This window comes from Babylonia areolata, chromosome 19, assembly GCF_041734735.1.
Source record: "Babylonia areolata isolate BAREFJ2019XMU chromosome 19, ASM4173473v1, whole genome shotgun sequence".
Lineage (NCBI taxonomy): Eukaryota > Metazoa > Mollusca > Gastropoda > Neogastropoda > Buccinidae > Babylonia > Babylonia areolata.
Genome location: NC_134894.1, coordinates 52,211,917 through 52,227,343, shown reverse-complemented (window position 1 = coordinate 52,227,343; position 15,427 = coordinate 52,211,917). Strand labels below are relative to the sequence as shown.

General features: G+C 45.8%; 1 protein-coding gene across 1 annotated transcript in view; it reads right to left on the bottom strand.

The window, feature by feature from the left end:
- Nucleotides 1–11,133, bottom strand: part of LOC143293833 (chondroitin sulfate synthase 2-like) — a 78,423-nt gene extending 67,290 nt beyond the window's left edge. Inside the window, exons 1-2 of the mRNA XM_076605114.1 lie at nucleotides 11,027–11,133; nucleotides 633–1,383 (exon numbers count right to left, since the gene is read on the bottom strand). Of these exons, the coding sequence (XP_076461229.1) occupies nucleotides 633–1,337 (705 nt within the window). The 5' untranslated portion in view covers nucleotides 1,338–1,383; nucleotides 11,027–11,133. The remainder of the gene's footprint in view (nucleotides 1–632; nucleotides 1,384–11,026) is intronic.
- Between the last annotated feature and the right edge of the window lie 4,294 nt (nucleotides 11,134–15,427).

Sequence of the window (15,427 nt, the reverse complement as noted above, 5' to 3'; positions counted from 1 at the left end):
ATTCAAAGCCCACTTGTTTGTTTATTTGTTTGTTGTTTTCAAATCAAAGTGCACTAGATTTCATTAAAACAACTCAGAAATGACTCTCAGCCAGATCTGAGTGAACACAGAATAGATTAGAAATGGGCCTTTCATTATCGGGACGGATGAAAATAGTGTGGCAGTTTTTTTTTGTTTTTTAAATTTTGTCATCAAATGATCGGCAGTGGCATAACAACAGCCGTTGTCAGCAACATCATACCTAACTTTCACCCCCTTTCCTATCCCCCATTTTCTCTCCAGATTTGTACAGATCTCAGGAATACACTTTTCCGCACTGCTCTCACATCCACGAAAGAAGGTTGTGTTTTTTTCAAAGGCAAAACATACAAATTACACACCAAAAATAGAAAAAATTCAAACGTGTAATTATCACATAGCTACTGAAAAAAAGTTTGAAAGAGAAATTTTGATTGCACAGTAGATAATGATTTTTTTCCCTCAGTCCACTGGCTTCCTCAGTTACACCTTTGCAGACTGATATGTATATATATCAAAACCAGGTGTCATTTTCAATAACTGATTTAAATAATGCAAATGAACAAACAGACAAACACACACAGCAATGGGTAATAAACTTGTAGTTCACTGACCTGTGAAAGAATAATACCTCCGTCCAGATGGCAGAATGCTTTCCCTGCTTCTGTTGTCTTAACAGCTCCCATGTGCACATGCTGGCTGACACTAATGTGGCTGACCAGGTTAAACAAACGCTCACCCCTCACATAGGTATGGTCAGTGACAAACATATAATAATCAAAGGTGTCCAGGTATTGCTCACTGACGTACTTCAACATATGGACAGGTATTAAATGAGGGTGGTTGTCTTTAAAGTTCACAATTGTCATTCCAGAAGGCACTGCTGGTCCCTTGTCATCCAAAAAATAAACCAATCTTGTAACATAATTACTGAGGGTTTTATTCAGAGCCACCCCCAAAGTATTAATAGTGTTTTTTGAGGTCACAACACCCACAAACAACTTCTCTCGGATGCCCAGCTCTGTAGATGCATACCGTGGACGTATGAGTTTAGCTTTGGAAGCACCTCCAACCTCATCATTGTCAGATGACTGTTTCATCGGTGGAATAATGCGAGGCTCAAAGCTTTCCTCCTCCTGGGATTTTAGAGACTTGGTACCTCGCATATGTACTAACTGCTGAGGGTCTTGTCTAGAAAGGAAAGTCTCACAGCTGTCATCACTGAATGGGGCATACATCATGCTCATGGCCACACCCAGGCTCAGCCCTATGATGGCAGGGAGCAGGGGTCGTGCAAATCTTGTATACCTGTGATCCATTCTGCTTAACCCAGTGAATGCATCGGAGTGTGACAGTGCACGATACCTGCAAATAGTTAATAACTCTTTAAGACACTGTATTGTCGTATTTTTTAAAACTATGGGGTTTTGTACTTTAAAAATCAGCAATTAATGAGGTAAGATGGCATGCATAATGCAAAATCAAAGAAACAAACAAAAGCAATTAATGCATATATATATATATATATATATATATACATATATATATATATGTGTGTGTGTGTGTGTGTGTGTGTGTGTGTGTGTGTGTGTGTGTGTGTGTGTGTATGTATATATATATATATACATAAAGAAGAAAAGAAACACAGAGCAAGAAAGAAAAGAACAAAGCTGACAAAGTAATTTTTTTTAAAGAAAACCATACATTCATAAAATCTGGTGGTGTGTGTCCATCGAGATCGATGATGACCATCGTTGTCATCCAGCTGGGGGATGGGGGGAGGGTGGTGGTGGGGTGGGGGGGAGGATGCTCATGAATCTATCTGTGAATGCGCAGATGGCTGAATAGTCCAATCTGCGCACGAAATGTTCGCTGACAGTTGGGGCAGACAAAGACAGGCATACCATTGTCAGGGAGCTTGTTTGCCCGTGACTTTCTGGCCTGCCTCTTCTGAACAGCTGCAGCAGTCCTGTTGGCCTCGCACAACTTGGCGCCTTTGTGCACAGAAGCACGCCATTTGTCACGGTCCACTGCAGATTCCTCCCAGGAGTCAGGGTTGATATCAAACGCTTTCAGAGAGACTTTCAGAGTATCTCTGAAGCGCTTCTTCTGACCTCCGTGTGATCTCTTCCCTTGTTGCAGCTCGCCATAGAAGAGCCTTTTGGGCAGCCGATGGTCTGGCATGCGCGCCACGTGTCCAGCCCAGCGAAGCTGGGACTGCATCAGGATGGTGAAGATGCTGGGAAGGGTGGCTTTTGCGAGCACCTCTGTGTCTGGGGTCTTGTCTTGCCACTTGATGTTCAGTAGCTTCCTGAGGCATGTTGTGTGGAAGTGGTTCAGCTTCTTGGCATGTCGTTGGTACACTGTCCAAGTTTCGCAGGCGTACAGTAGTGTGGGAAGAACTACTGCTCTGTAGACCTTTAGCTTGGTCTCAAGACTAATGCCTCTTCTGTTCCAGACATTTGCATTCAGTCTACCAAAAGTTGCGCTTGCTCTTGCAATCCTGACGTTCACTTCATCGTCGATGGTCGCATTTCGTGACAGTGTGCTGCCAAGGTATGTGAACCGCTCCACCGCACTGAGTCTCTGACCGTTGACTGTGATGTTGGGCTCAATGTAGGGTTTCCCTGGGGTTGGCTGATGGAGAACTTCAGTTTTCCTCGTGCTGATGGTAAGGCCGAAGTTCCTGCTGGCAGTGGCAAACTTGTCAACGCTGAGTTGCATGTCAGCTTCAGATCCAGCGTTGAGGGCACAATCATCAGCAAACAAAAAGTCTCTGATGATGTCTGTCATGACCTTCGTTTTTGCTTGAAGCCTTCTTACCATCTGTTCGTTACTTTAGGCCGATTCCAACATCGCCATCTCTGAAGGCATTAGTTAGCATTGCAGAGAACATGAGGCTGAACAGTGTTGGAGCCAGGACGCAGCCTTGCTTGACACCATTTGTGACAGCAAAAGGAGCAGATGTTTCGCCTTTGTCCTGGACTCGAGCCTGCATGCCTTCATGGAATTGGCTGACCAAGGAAATAAATTTCCGAGGGCATCCGTACTTGGCCATGATCTTCCACAGTCCCTCTCTACTCACGGTGTCGAAGGCCTTAGTGAGGTCGACATAGGTGGAGAACAGATCAGCATTTTGCTCCTGACATTTCTCTTGCAGCTGCCTTGCAGCAAACACCATGTCGGTGGTTCCGCGCTCTTTCCGGAATCCACATTGGCTCTCAGGCAAATGACCTTGGTCAAGGTGTGCTGTGAGGCGGTTTAGTAGGACCCTGGCAAGTATCTTGCCTGCGATGGAGAGCAAGGAAATGCCCCGATGGTTATCACAGGCTTGCCGGTTCCCCTTTCGCTTGTACAAGTGAATGATAGATGCATCTTTGAAATCCTGGGGGATCGTCTCTTCTTTCCACATGAGTGAGTACAGCTGATGGAGCTTCTCAGTCAGCACAGTGCCTCCATCCTTGTAGACCTCTGCTGGTATGGAGTCTGAGCCAGGTGCTTTGCCACTGGATAGCAGACGAATTGCTTTCTGGGTCTCAAGAGGTGTTGGCGGATCGTCCAGTGCTTCGTTGATGGGGACTTGTGGGAGACGGTCTATGGCTTCATCATTTATGGAGGAAGGGCGATTTAAGACACTGTTGAAGTGCTCAGCCCAGCGTTCAAGAATTTTCTCCTTCTCGGTGATCAAGGTATTCCCATCTGCACTGAGGAGGGGGGATGATCCTGAGGATGTGGGGCCGTAGACTTCTTTTAAGGCATCATAGAACCTCTTCATATCGTGCCTGTCAGCATATCCCTGGATCTCATCAGCTTTGTCACTCAGCCACTTATCCTGCATCTGGCGTAACTTTTGCTGAACAGTCCTGTGGATGGCATCGTACGCATCCTTTTTTGATGTGGACTTTGGGTTGCTCAGGTAGGCTTGATGCAGACGGCGTTTCTCATCCAGAAGCTGCTTGATTTCATCACAGTTTTCATCAAACCAGTCTTTGTGCTTTCTGGTCATGGGTCCCAGGGTCTCTGAAGCTGTACACGCAGGGTCCTCCAGTCAGACTCCGCATTCTGGTTGTCCAGAGAGGCGGATTCCAGACGATCTTCCAGCATCTCCACAAAGGACTGTTTGATGGTGATGTTTTTCAGCTTAGTGATGTTGAGCCATTTTGGAGCCTTCTGGCCTTGGGGGCGTCTCTTGGGCTGGATTCAAATATTCAGCTTCGAGACTACAAGGCGATGGTCTGTCCAACACTCGGCGCCAAACATGGTCTTTGTTACACGTACATCTTGCCTATCCCTTTTCCTGACGATGACATAATCGATGAGATGCCAATGCTTTGAGCGAGGGTGCATCCATGACGTCCTGTTACGGGTAGGGAGGCAGAAAACTGTGTTGGTTATCAGCAGTTCGTGCTCTGCACAGGTCTGAAGCAAAAGCAATCCATTTGGGTTGCAGTGGCCCACACCGTGCTTTCCAATCACTCCATCCCAGGAGATGTAGTCAGAGCCAACTCTAGCATTGAAGTCCCCAAGAATGATGAGCTTGTCTGCTTTAGGGATAGCAGCAATGACAGAGTGAAGGTCTTCGTAGAACTTCGCCTTCACTTCATCCGGGTTGGTCATGGTTGGGGCGTAGGCACTGACAATGGTGAGGTGCTTCTGGCCAGATGCCAGTGGGAGTTTCATGGTCATAAGCCTATCGTTGACTCCCTTTGGGATTCCAGCTAGCTTGCTGACAAGTGCTGTTTTTACTGCAAAACCAACGCCAGCCTCACGTCGCTCTTCGCTTCCTCGTCCACTCCAGAAGAAGGTGTAACCAGATCCCCGTTCACAGAGCTCGCCTTCACCTGCAAGCCGAGTCTCACTCAAGGCTGCGATGTCAATGTTGTATCTGGCGAGTTCGGATGCAACTAGTGCCGTTCTCCTTTGGGGTCTGTCCGCGTTATCTCTGTCCAGGAGAGTCCTTATGTTCCAAGCACCAATGGTGAGAGGAACGATCCTTGTTTTTTTCTTTTCTTTCTTGTTGTTTCGACCGCTGATGTAGGATCCCCGCCAGCCGCGGTATGCTGGCCAGGGTGATATGGAGCAGGCAATTTTTAGGGCACCTTTTCTAGCCCCTTCCTCATGCCAGGGAGGTGAGCAGTGCATTCCTAAAGAGGGCTGCTCAGACGGCTGCCGAGCTCCATCGCTGCTCCTGTCGACGAAGAACGACCCTATGGCCTGAGCCGCCTGTGTGCAGGTCTGCGGCTGTGACTGCCAGTGTACCCACACCTGTCGTTTCGTCGCTCGCCTGTCGCCACAGGACTGGGGGGTGATGAAATGATGAAGGATAAAAGGTCATTTTGGATGACTGATGACTTGCGCGATGAGTTTGTTTAAAGTGAAGAGGAGTTTCGCAACGTCGACCTCACTCTCTCGTCCGGGTCCACCAATTTCCAGTGGCAAGACTAAGGCGAGACGACTGGAGGATGAGCACGGATGCAGTGGATGACCAAGATATCCTTTCGGTGTCTCATCTTGCTCTCTGCACTCCACAGTGCGTTGCTGTAGCCGCCTTCCTCTCCGTTGAACCGACAGGTTTCTTCCGCAGATTCTTGCATGCATGGGTAGACACACCCCGGGGGCCAACTGCGTGTGGCATGCACACAGCACGGTGGAGCTAGATGGCCGTCGGTGGCTCTCCTGAGCCAACGCCCTTTTATGGATCTCCATAAGGGTGTCTAGCCACCCGCCTCACCAGTCCCGGAAGGGAGCGGTGGGAGTGCCGGTTTAGTCGCCGGCAACCCGACCCTGAACAGGTTGTACTGGATTACAGGTTACCAGTAGCAGATCTAATGACCTGACCTGACCATCATAAAATCTACCACTACAATAATATACATGAGTCATACTAAACATCTTAAATAATTAATTTTAAAATTGTAACATCAGTAATCCCTCCTAACAAGTGAAAGTGACGATAGCTAGAAAGTGATTAAGACAAGTGCCAGTCCATGTGGAATACTAACATTTGCAGTTGTTAAGTTTGGCACCGACTTGTTGTTTCTTTTTATCTCTTTTTTTTTTTCCAGCTCTTTAAAATAAAGGAATAATGCACTGATGAAAACCACTTATGTATGAAAATGTATCGTTTATGCTAAAATAATACTGTGCTTTTGTTTATCTTCATATCAAGGAGCAATGTACTTTTGACCATTTGACGTGTTAACTACACATGAATATCTTAAAGTGGATACTGAATTAATTAGACTGAACATAAAAGAGAAATCGAATGGACTGGGTTGTAGTTTCTGTTAGCGTGTTGAACATGGAATCCACAAATCTGGAGAAAATGGCCACACGTTCCTGTGTGCCTGAGGCAATGGCAACGTCACCTTACTGTCGACTTCAGAGAATTTCTTACACAATCAAAATACACCCAAAGTAACATGATTGAATTTGAAATGGAGTTATCACCTCAAATACCGTAATCAATCTGTTACACTAAAAAAAAAACCCATAAATTTAAACATCAATTTTTGAATGGCACTCTGTGATTTGTAGGCACACTCATGCTTTAGCACTGTGAATAAATCTTACTGTTGACCCCAAAATGCTTGGTTCAAATCTACTATTATGCTCCCCTTTTTTTCCCCTCCGAAGCATTATAGTATTAAATACATAACACATCTTAAAGTTGTTGTTTTTTTCTTCTTTTTTGTTTTTTGTTTTTTTTACTGGATAGTGCGTATCAGCGTATCACAAGTAAGTCTTGAAGGCCTTGCACCTGTTGTTGTTTTTTAATAATTCAGTTTTCAAGCTCTACAAAAAATGCTTTGCACAATCACATTTCCCATTAAAAACTTTGCACATTAAATGAAATACGTAACATGATCATTTGTTACTATCATTTCTTTTACAACAATGCTTGTTGTCAAATATTCAATGAACAATTCAAATTTTAAACAAAGTTAGCTTCAGCTGGGATTTATGAGTTGGACAGTTCTGGAAACAATGGCTAAGCCAGCAAAGCATGATCAGTATAGCTGGCATGACCAGCCGAATGAAACAGGAGGAACTCCTTCAAAACTCACCGCTTGGTGGCTAGTTACACTTACCAGGCTATAGCTTTGCTCTGTTAGCCAATTTGTGCGGCTAATGCAGTACTAAGACCCAAGCAGGCCTAGTTCTGGCACAGCCAATCAGCACACTTGCTCTCTCCAGCTTGTATTATTCATTCAATGGCTCACATTAAGTATCCCATATCACCATAGCAATATTAGTAGGGCTGGCTGGGTGGGAATATGAGTTGAACAATGTAAGTTTACTGCTAACTAGCCAAACAGAAGTTTTAAGTCCAGATTTGAAAGAGGTTAGCGAGTCAGAATGTCAGAGGTTGTCAGGGAGTCTGTTCCACATCTTTGGGGCTTGAAAAGAGAAAGATCTGTGTTCATAGGTCTTAGTTCTAACATGAGGTATCCTGTGAAATCGAGTATCAGAACACGAGCAGAGCTGGTGAGAAGGAATATTCCGGAAGATATGGAGTTCAAAAAGACACTCTGGTCCAGACCCACTGACTGCAGAAAATGTCAAGAGTGGACAGATTGCAGTCTATTCATTCAGAAACAAGGCAACCATGGAGAGACTGCAGGAGAGGTGGAACTTGGTCAGGTTTAGAAGCTCTGCAAATGAGTATGACTGTGTTATTCTGAATTTGTTGAAGTCTAAGAGATATTTCGGAAGGTTAACCAAAAAAGAATAGCAGTAATCCATTCTTGAGAAAACAAAAGTGCACACAAGTGTTTTGGTTGCATCAGTGGAGAAGTAGTGACGGACAGACCTGATCAAATGCAATTTCAGATTGGCAATTTTACAGATGTTTAAAATGTGCTGTTGGAAGAAAGAAAGAGACTAGTCATGAATTACACCAAGAAGAGAACAGGAGAAGAAAGTGAAACAGGTAAGCTATTAATCAGAACAGTCAGGAAGAGAAGGATGGCAATGACACTGTTTTAGACAGGCTATCATACTGTTCAGTCTAATCATCATTCAGCTGCTGCTTATTGACAGTCATCCAGTCCTTTTGGTCCGTAATGCATTCCCCTGTCTGAGACACCAGTGCATCAATTTCAGCTGTGGAGGCCAACTGATAAAGCTGGATGTTATCAGCAAAACTCATACGACAATGCATGATGACTGATGAAATCCAGCACAAAAAGAACTGGACCCAGGACCACACTCAGGTGGAAGAACCCTTACTTAATAATTATAATTTGCTATCGGGACCATTGGAAGGGGGTTTGCTTAACATGCAAAAAAGGCATGGGAAACTGTCCAGCAAAGACAATGGTCCCAATCAGCGGATTTACACAATTTTGCAGGCTGTGCAAATGATCATGGATAGATATTAACAACAGAGATGGATCTCTCTTGTCTGGTGATTCGTTTGAACATGAAGGAGAAGACAACAGTGACTAACTGACATTTATAAGCATTCAACAATTGCTCAGTCTCATCTATCGTAGTAGACATCATTTTTGAGCAGGTGACTGTGACACAGATATATATATATATACACATATATATGGGTGGGTATGTGATGTAATTTGGAGGGGGGAGGAGAAGTTTCAGTTTCAGTTTCAGTAGCTCAAGGAGGCGTCACTACATTCGGACAAATCCATAAACGCTACACCACATCTGCCAAGCAGATGCCTGACCAGCAGCGTAACCCAACGTGCTTAGTCAGGCCTTGAGAAAAAAAAAAGAAAGGTGAATAAATAATAGATAAGCGTACATAAATAAATAAATAAATAATAATTATAATATAAAAAAAAGGTAGCAGTATTAGTAATAATAATAATGATAATAATAATAATAAATAAATAAGACAACAATGATGATAAATAAGCAAATAAATGTAAAACATGAAGACACACATTCACACATACACCCACACATGCATAACAGATATGCACCAAACATGCAGTTTCACAGATATGAAAGCACAGTCAAATACACATAAACGTACATGAGCCCCAACACACACACACACACACACCACACACATTACCCTGCATCTCCTCTACCCCCCTCCTCCACACACTCATTTCTAGGCTATGTATCGCAGCTTCCACGGCACACACACACACACACACACACACAGATGAACACTTACTTGTACAAGCACACACACATACGCCCATATCCCCCACCCCCAACCCCACACACATATATACAAAGATATATATGTATATACACACCCGCACGTTCCAATATCCTGTTGCTCCCACAGTGGAGGCATGCATACACTCACATACCTCATCCTCTACCCCCCCTCATCCCCGCACCCCTACCTCCCCCTCACACACACACACACACACACACACACACACACACACACACACATGTGCACAGAACTCTCCTGACACTTGTGTACACTTACAGCCTCGTGCATGCAAAAACGCACTCAAAAACACAGACCTACACATACACACACACATACACACACGCACAGAGGCTGCCACTGATTGGCCACAAGAGGGATGGGAAAAGATCTCTGATGCCAAGAACGTGGCATCTAGTGTGTTGCTCAGTCTATTGTATTTGGAAAAGCCCACAGAGACTCTGTTCCGTTTTGAAGAAATTTGCGCAATGTTGGTTTGGAAATGATGCCGATGTTTGTTTGATTTGCAAAACATCGTGCTCTAACCTTTCATGTTAGACTTACGGCCGCTCCCTCTCTCTGCTTTTATTTCTTTGAGCGATCGATGGTGTGATGGCCTTGTACTTGTTCTTTCTGATATTCTTTGACTTTTCTGAGGATTTCCGATTTTCCTAGATGTAGGCCGCTCATTTGTGTTGCGTTACCAGCAAGTCTGTCAGCTCGCTCATTTCCCTTAACACCTGCATGTCCCGGGGCAGTATGATCAAGGGAGGAAAAGGAAAGAGTAGTGTAAGACAATAGGTGATTAGGTCCTAGGCTGAACAGAGGGCATGGGAGGGATGTGGCTGTGGGCACCAGAGAACTTTTGTCACTGATTACTGCCACGGTTTAGACAACAACCAACATGATTTTCAAGAAACCCAGGGTTTGCCTTTTTATCCAGTTCTATATTCTGGGGTCAACAGTTTGACAGAACTGCCTTTTTTCTTTACCCACAAATATAGAACTGCATCAAAAAAGCAAATCCTTTTTTTTTCTTTCATTTTCACATATTCAGTGTGTTTGCAGCATTAATTCATTTACTTGCATTGATCTTTATCCTGTTCAGCACCTATAAAACGTTAGCTGATGTCCTGCTCAAAGTGTTTGCCATAGTGCCTATAAGAGACCCACTGATATCCTGCATCTATTTCGATTTTTCCTCTGTCCGAGTTTGGTACAATAAACATAAACAGACTGAATGGTTAGTTTAATTCTAAACCTCGCGTGCATCAGGTCTAAGACCACTTTCTTCTCTGGTGTAGGCCCCTTTCGTCTTATCTGCTAATGGACCACCTGGAGCGTGTGTGGGAAAGACGGTTTGTCCCAAATGCAAAAAATGACCATTTGTCAAGTGAAGACAGTGATTGTCAGGTCGGCAAGAGCAACATTTTTACCCTGCATTCTTTTTTTTTCAGTTTTCGTTTCCTCTCGAATGCCTTAAAGAAGATTAATGTTGAAATAATAAATGAGTGGAGAGGAAGAAATGTTGAGTATATATATCACAATGTTATTAACCATTTACAATTTTTTTCCGCCTTCAGAACGAAAAAGCACAATGGAAGAATTGGGGATATTGCCGTCAGGTCTTTCATAAGGTCGTTTCCCCCCATTTTCTATTGCTATCACTTCGTGCTAACAGCAAATTTGACAGATTTCCGCGAAGGATTACCCAATTTGGTTTTATTTTCTTTGATTTTTTATATAATAATAATAATTTAAGAATACGATCACAAATATTCAACCCAAACTCGGTAACTTAAGAAGATCATGAAGATAAGACATTACCTAAGATTTGATACATAAGGCCGGATCGAAAGACATTGGACTTACCAATATATAGGTCAAGGTATTTTCAAAGCCCCTTTAAAACGTGGCATTTTCCTTTTGCCAAGCCCAGTGTGTGACTCTACGGAAACAATGCATGAACAGAGTTACCTGCCCCACTGAGCTACATGAATATTATACACAGAAGAAGAACAAAACGTCTGGAACAAGAGCGGGTGCTTATCGATGACACAATAAACCTACTTGTCCAGGGCTGCATGAGCTTCTCCATAAAGCTCGCACAGACAGAGCAGTTTAAAAACTCTCCTTCTTCCAAAGAACTGTGTCGGACTGGACGCCACAGACCACGCAGCTTCAAAACCCCAAGAAGCTCAGGCGTGGGCTTTGCCATACAAACCAAACTTGCACGACAGCTTGACAGCCTTCCAAGTGGAAATAAACGATAGACTGATGACCCTGCGTCTGAAGCTGTCCGAGGATCGCTTCGCCCAGTATCAGCTGCTATGCCCCGACGATGACCAACCCCTGATGACATCAAAGAAGCCTTCTACGAGGAGCTCAGCCGCACCATTTCAGCGGTAGACAAAAAGGACAGGCTGATTATCCTGGGGATTTCATGCCCGCGTCGGCGTGGACTTCTTCTCGTGGCCAAAAGTCCAAGGACAGCACCGCACTGGCAAGTGCAACTCCAACGGACTGCTTTTGCTTTCGCTCTGCGCGCAGCATGGACTGACCATCACCACACCCTCTTCCAACAAGCGGACAAGTACAAGAACACATGGATGCACCGCCGTTGGTCAGACCTGGTACGCAGCAAGATGAACATCAGACTTGCATGCAAGGCTCCAACCAGCCAGGCAGAAACCCCCTAGGAAGCTGAACATCCACCTCTCTCCCAATCACCGAGGACGTGCTCCAGCAGTAAATCCAAGCAGCTGTCTCTCAAGAAATTCCTGCATCGACTGATGTAGAAGAGGTATGGAGCACCTTTAGAGATGCTGTGTACACAGCAGCAGCTGACACACTCGGTTTTGTACAGAAGAGCCACAAAGACTGGTTTGACGAGAACGACTCTGGAATCTCCAAGCTCCTGAACACACTGCATATACGGCACCAGGATCACATTTCCGATAAAGACTGCCAGAGGAAGAAGAACCAGTTCTTGCAAACCAAGCAACTCGTACAGAAGAGGCTGCGTGAGATGAAGAACACCTGGTGGGAGAGAAAGTCTGAAGAACTTCAGTCCGCTGCTGATGCTCACGACATGAAGACCGTTCCATGATGGTCTCCGAGCTGTGTATGGGCCAAGAGTCACAGGATCATCCCCTGTCGAGCCTTGGACCAGACCACCCTCCTGACAGACAAGAAAGACATCCCTGCCTGCTGGGCAGAGGCACTTCAACACCCTCCTCAACAGGGACTCGTCCGTATCTGACGAGCTAATTGCAGCCCTCCCATAGCTACCAGTCAATGACTCGCTAGCTGCCCCTCCCACCAAGGCCGAGACCCTGAAGGCCCTGAAGCTGACAACATCAGGAAACGCACCAAGAGTGGATGGAATCCAGGCTGACATCTATAAGTATGCAGGCGAGGTGCTGACAGACAAGCTGACCGTCCTGTTCCAGTCTATCTGGGAGAGAGGGGAGGTCCCCCAGGATTTCAAGGATGCTTCTATTGTCTGCATTTACAAACGGAAGGGAGACAAAGCATCCAGCTATAACCACCGTGGAATCTCTCTCCTCTGCATCGCCGGCGAGATCTTCGCCCGCATCATACTGAACAGACTGGTTGCCCATGTCTCCAGCACAGTCATCCCTGAAGCACAGTGCGGCTTCCGCTCAGGCAGGGGAACATGTGACATGGTGTTTGCCGTACACAAGATGCAAGAGAAGTGCCGTGAGCAGAACAAGGACCTCCACATGGGCTTTGTAGACCTGACTAAGGCCTTCGACACAGTGAACCGCCATGGTCTGTGGAAGATCCTCCTTAAGTTTGGCTGCCCAGAGAACCTAATCCAGCTGATTGTGTCATTCCACAATGGCATGCAGGCAAGAGTACAGGAAAATACTGACATGTCAGATCCGTTCCCTGTGGTAAATGGAGTGAAGCAGGGCTGCGTCCTGGCACCCACACTGTTCTCCATTCTCTTCTCTGCCATGCTGATTGACGCCTTCCAAGACTGTGACCGGGGCATCTACATTCAGTTTCGCACAGATGGCAAACTTTTCAACTTGTGGCAACTCCACGCCAGGTCCAGGGTGCTTGAGGCACTGTTGAGAGAGTTCCTCATCGCTGATGACTGCACGCTTGCTGCATGAGGACATGCAGTTCATTATGGACAGGTTCTCAACCTCCTGCAGGTGCTTTGGACTCACCATCAGCCTCAGCAAGACCGAGTCCATGTACCAACCAGCTAGCTCACAGAACGCCAGTGCCTCCCCCCCCAACTGCCATCAAGATCGATGACACAGAGATCAAGTCAGTCAACAAGTTTGGTGCCTGGGCAGCACCCTATGCAGAAACGGAGCCCTTGATGCAGAAGTGACGCTGCGCATCACCAAGGCCAGCTCCGCCTTTGGCAGACTCAACAACAGGCTGTGGAGCAACAAAGTCATCAGGCTCAGCACCAAAATCAAAACCTACAGAGCTGTTGAGCTGACCACCTTGTTGTACTGCTGTGAAACATGGACGACGTATCACCGTCAACAAATTGAGCAGTTTCACCAGAGATGCCTACGAAAGATCCTCGGCATAAAGTGGCAAGACAGGGTCTCCAACCTCCAGGTCCTAGAGAAGAGCAGCCTGCCCAGCATCGAAAGCCTGCTGATCCAGTGCCAGCTATGCTGGACAGGACACGTTGTCCGCATGACAGACAGCAGGATCCTGATTATGCTTTTGTATGGCCAGCTGAAGGAAGGCCACCGCGAACTTGGAAGACCCAGCAAGCACTTCAAGGACACTTTGAAGACAAATCTCAAAGCCTGTGACATAGACATCGCTTCCTGGGAAACTGATGCCCTTGACCGCTCTCGCTGGATGATGCTGTGCTCTAGTGGCATAAAGACGTTTGAAAACAAGAGAACGCTGGCCATTAAGGAGAAACGTGAGCGAAGGAAGCAGGGCTCAACTTCTGGAGGCGTTTTCCCTTGCAACACCTGTGGGAAGTGCTGCGCATCCAGAATCGGCCTCTTCTCCCATATGAGGACACACACTGACAGATAAGCTTGCCTGCCTGCTCATCCGTTCGTCCGACGGGAGACTCCATCATTGTCTTTTTATTTTATTTTTATTCATTATCATTATCATCATCATTATTATAATTTTTCTTTTCTTTTCTTTTTCTTTTAAATTACATGTTTTAAAAATTTAGATATTCATTTACCCTTTTCTTTTTTTCTCTCTCTCTCAAGGCCTGACTAAGTGTGTTGGGTTATGCTGCTGGTCAGGCATCTGCTTGGCAGATATGGTGCAGCAAGTGGCTGGACTTCGTTTGAACATGGACACTGGATATTAGTTTATTTGGTCTGAACGATGTCATAAAGGTAATGTCAGTGATAAGAAACTCTAGGGAGAGCTGGACAGTACAAGGTCTTCAAAGAAGAAGCCCCCCTCAGTCAAGTATTTCGGCCCTGAACTCCTTACACTCTAAGGGGGCTGGGCCGCACCCAGGTCATGACTCCTGGAAGCCCTTGTATTGCCGCCTTTTTCTTTTTTCTGTTTTCCTGGTCCTCAGCAGGTTCGAACCCGCGCCTCCTGGGTGGTCGCCACTTCAGGACTGAGTCACCTTTTCTGACAGACGTTTTAATCACTGAGCCATTGTACGCCTAGTTTGAGTAGGGAAATTTAATCCTTATGAAGTTTACTTTCATTCCTCCTCGACCAGATCCAGCTGGAAATCGACAGCTGTTTCATGAGGCTGTGAGCAGATGCGCCCACAAACCCTCTTGCACCAATTTCTATAGCAAAGACTTTGGCTTGGAAGCCAGATTCTCTCAGGTAGCTGGCTAGGCTAGCACACTTCTCGGTCTTGTAGATGTGGGTTTCCTCCATTCTGCTTTCGTTCTAGTATGGCACAGTAAGCTCAATCAGAATCGCTTCTTTCGTTGCCTTGGAGTGGAGCACTATGTCAGGTCTCATGCCGCTCTTGCTGATGATTTCCGGGTGTTTCTTCCCGTCTGGTAGGTCAACTGTGCATTCCCAGTTTTCGGAACCATCAAGCAGCCCACGTTTCCATGCTTTGGAAACTTTGGATGCTGTTCCTGGCCAAACTTTATTGCCTTCTGCCCAGCGGAACTCTACTGGAACTGATGGGGTTGGTGCTCCTTGGACAATGCTCACCACGTGTGCAATTTCTTTAAGCACTTGGTTGTGCCTCCATGTGTACCGTCCTTGGCTCAACGCCGCTTTGCATGAGCTGAGGACATGTTCCACTGTTTGTTTGCCATG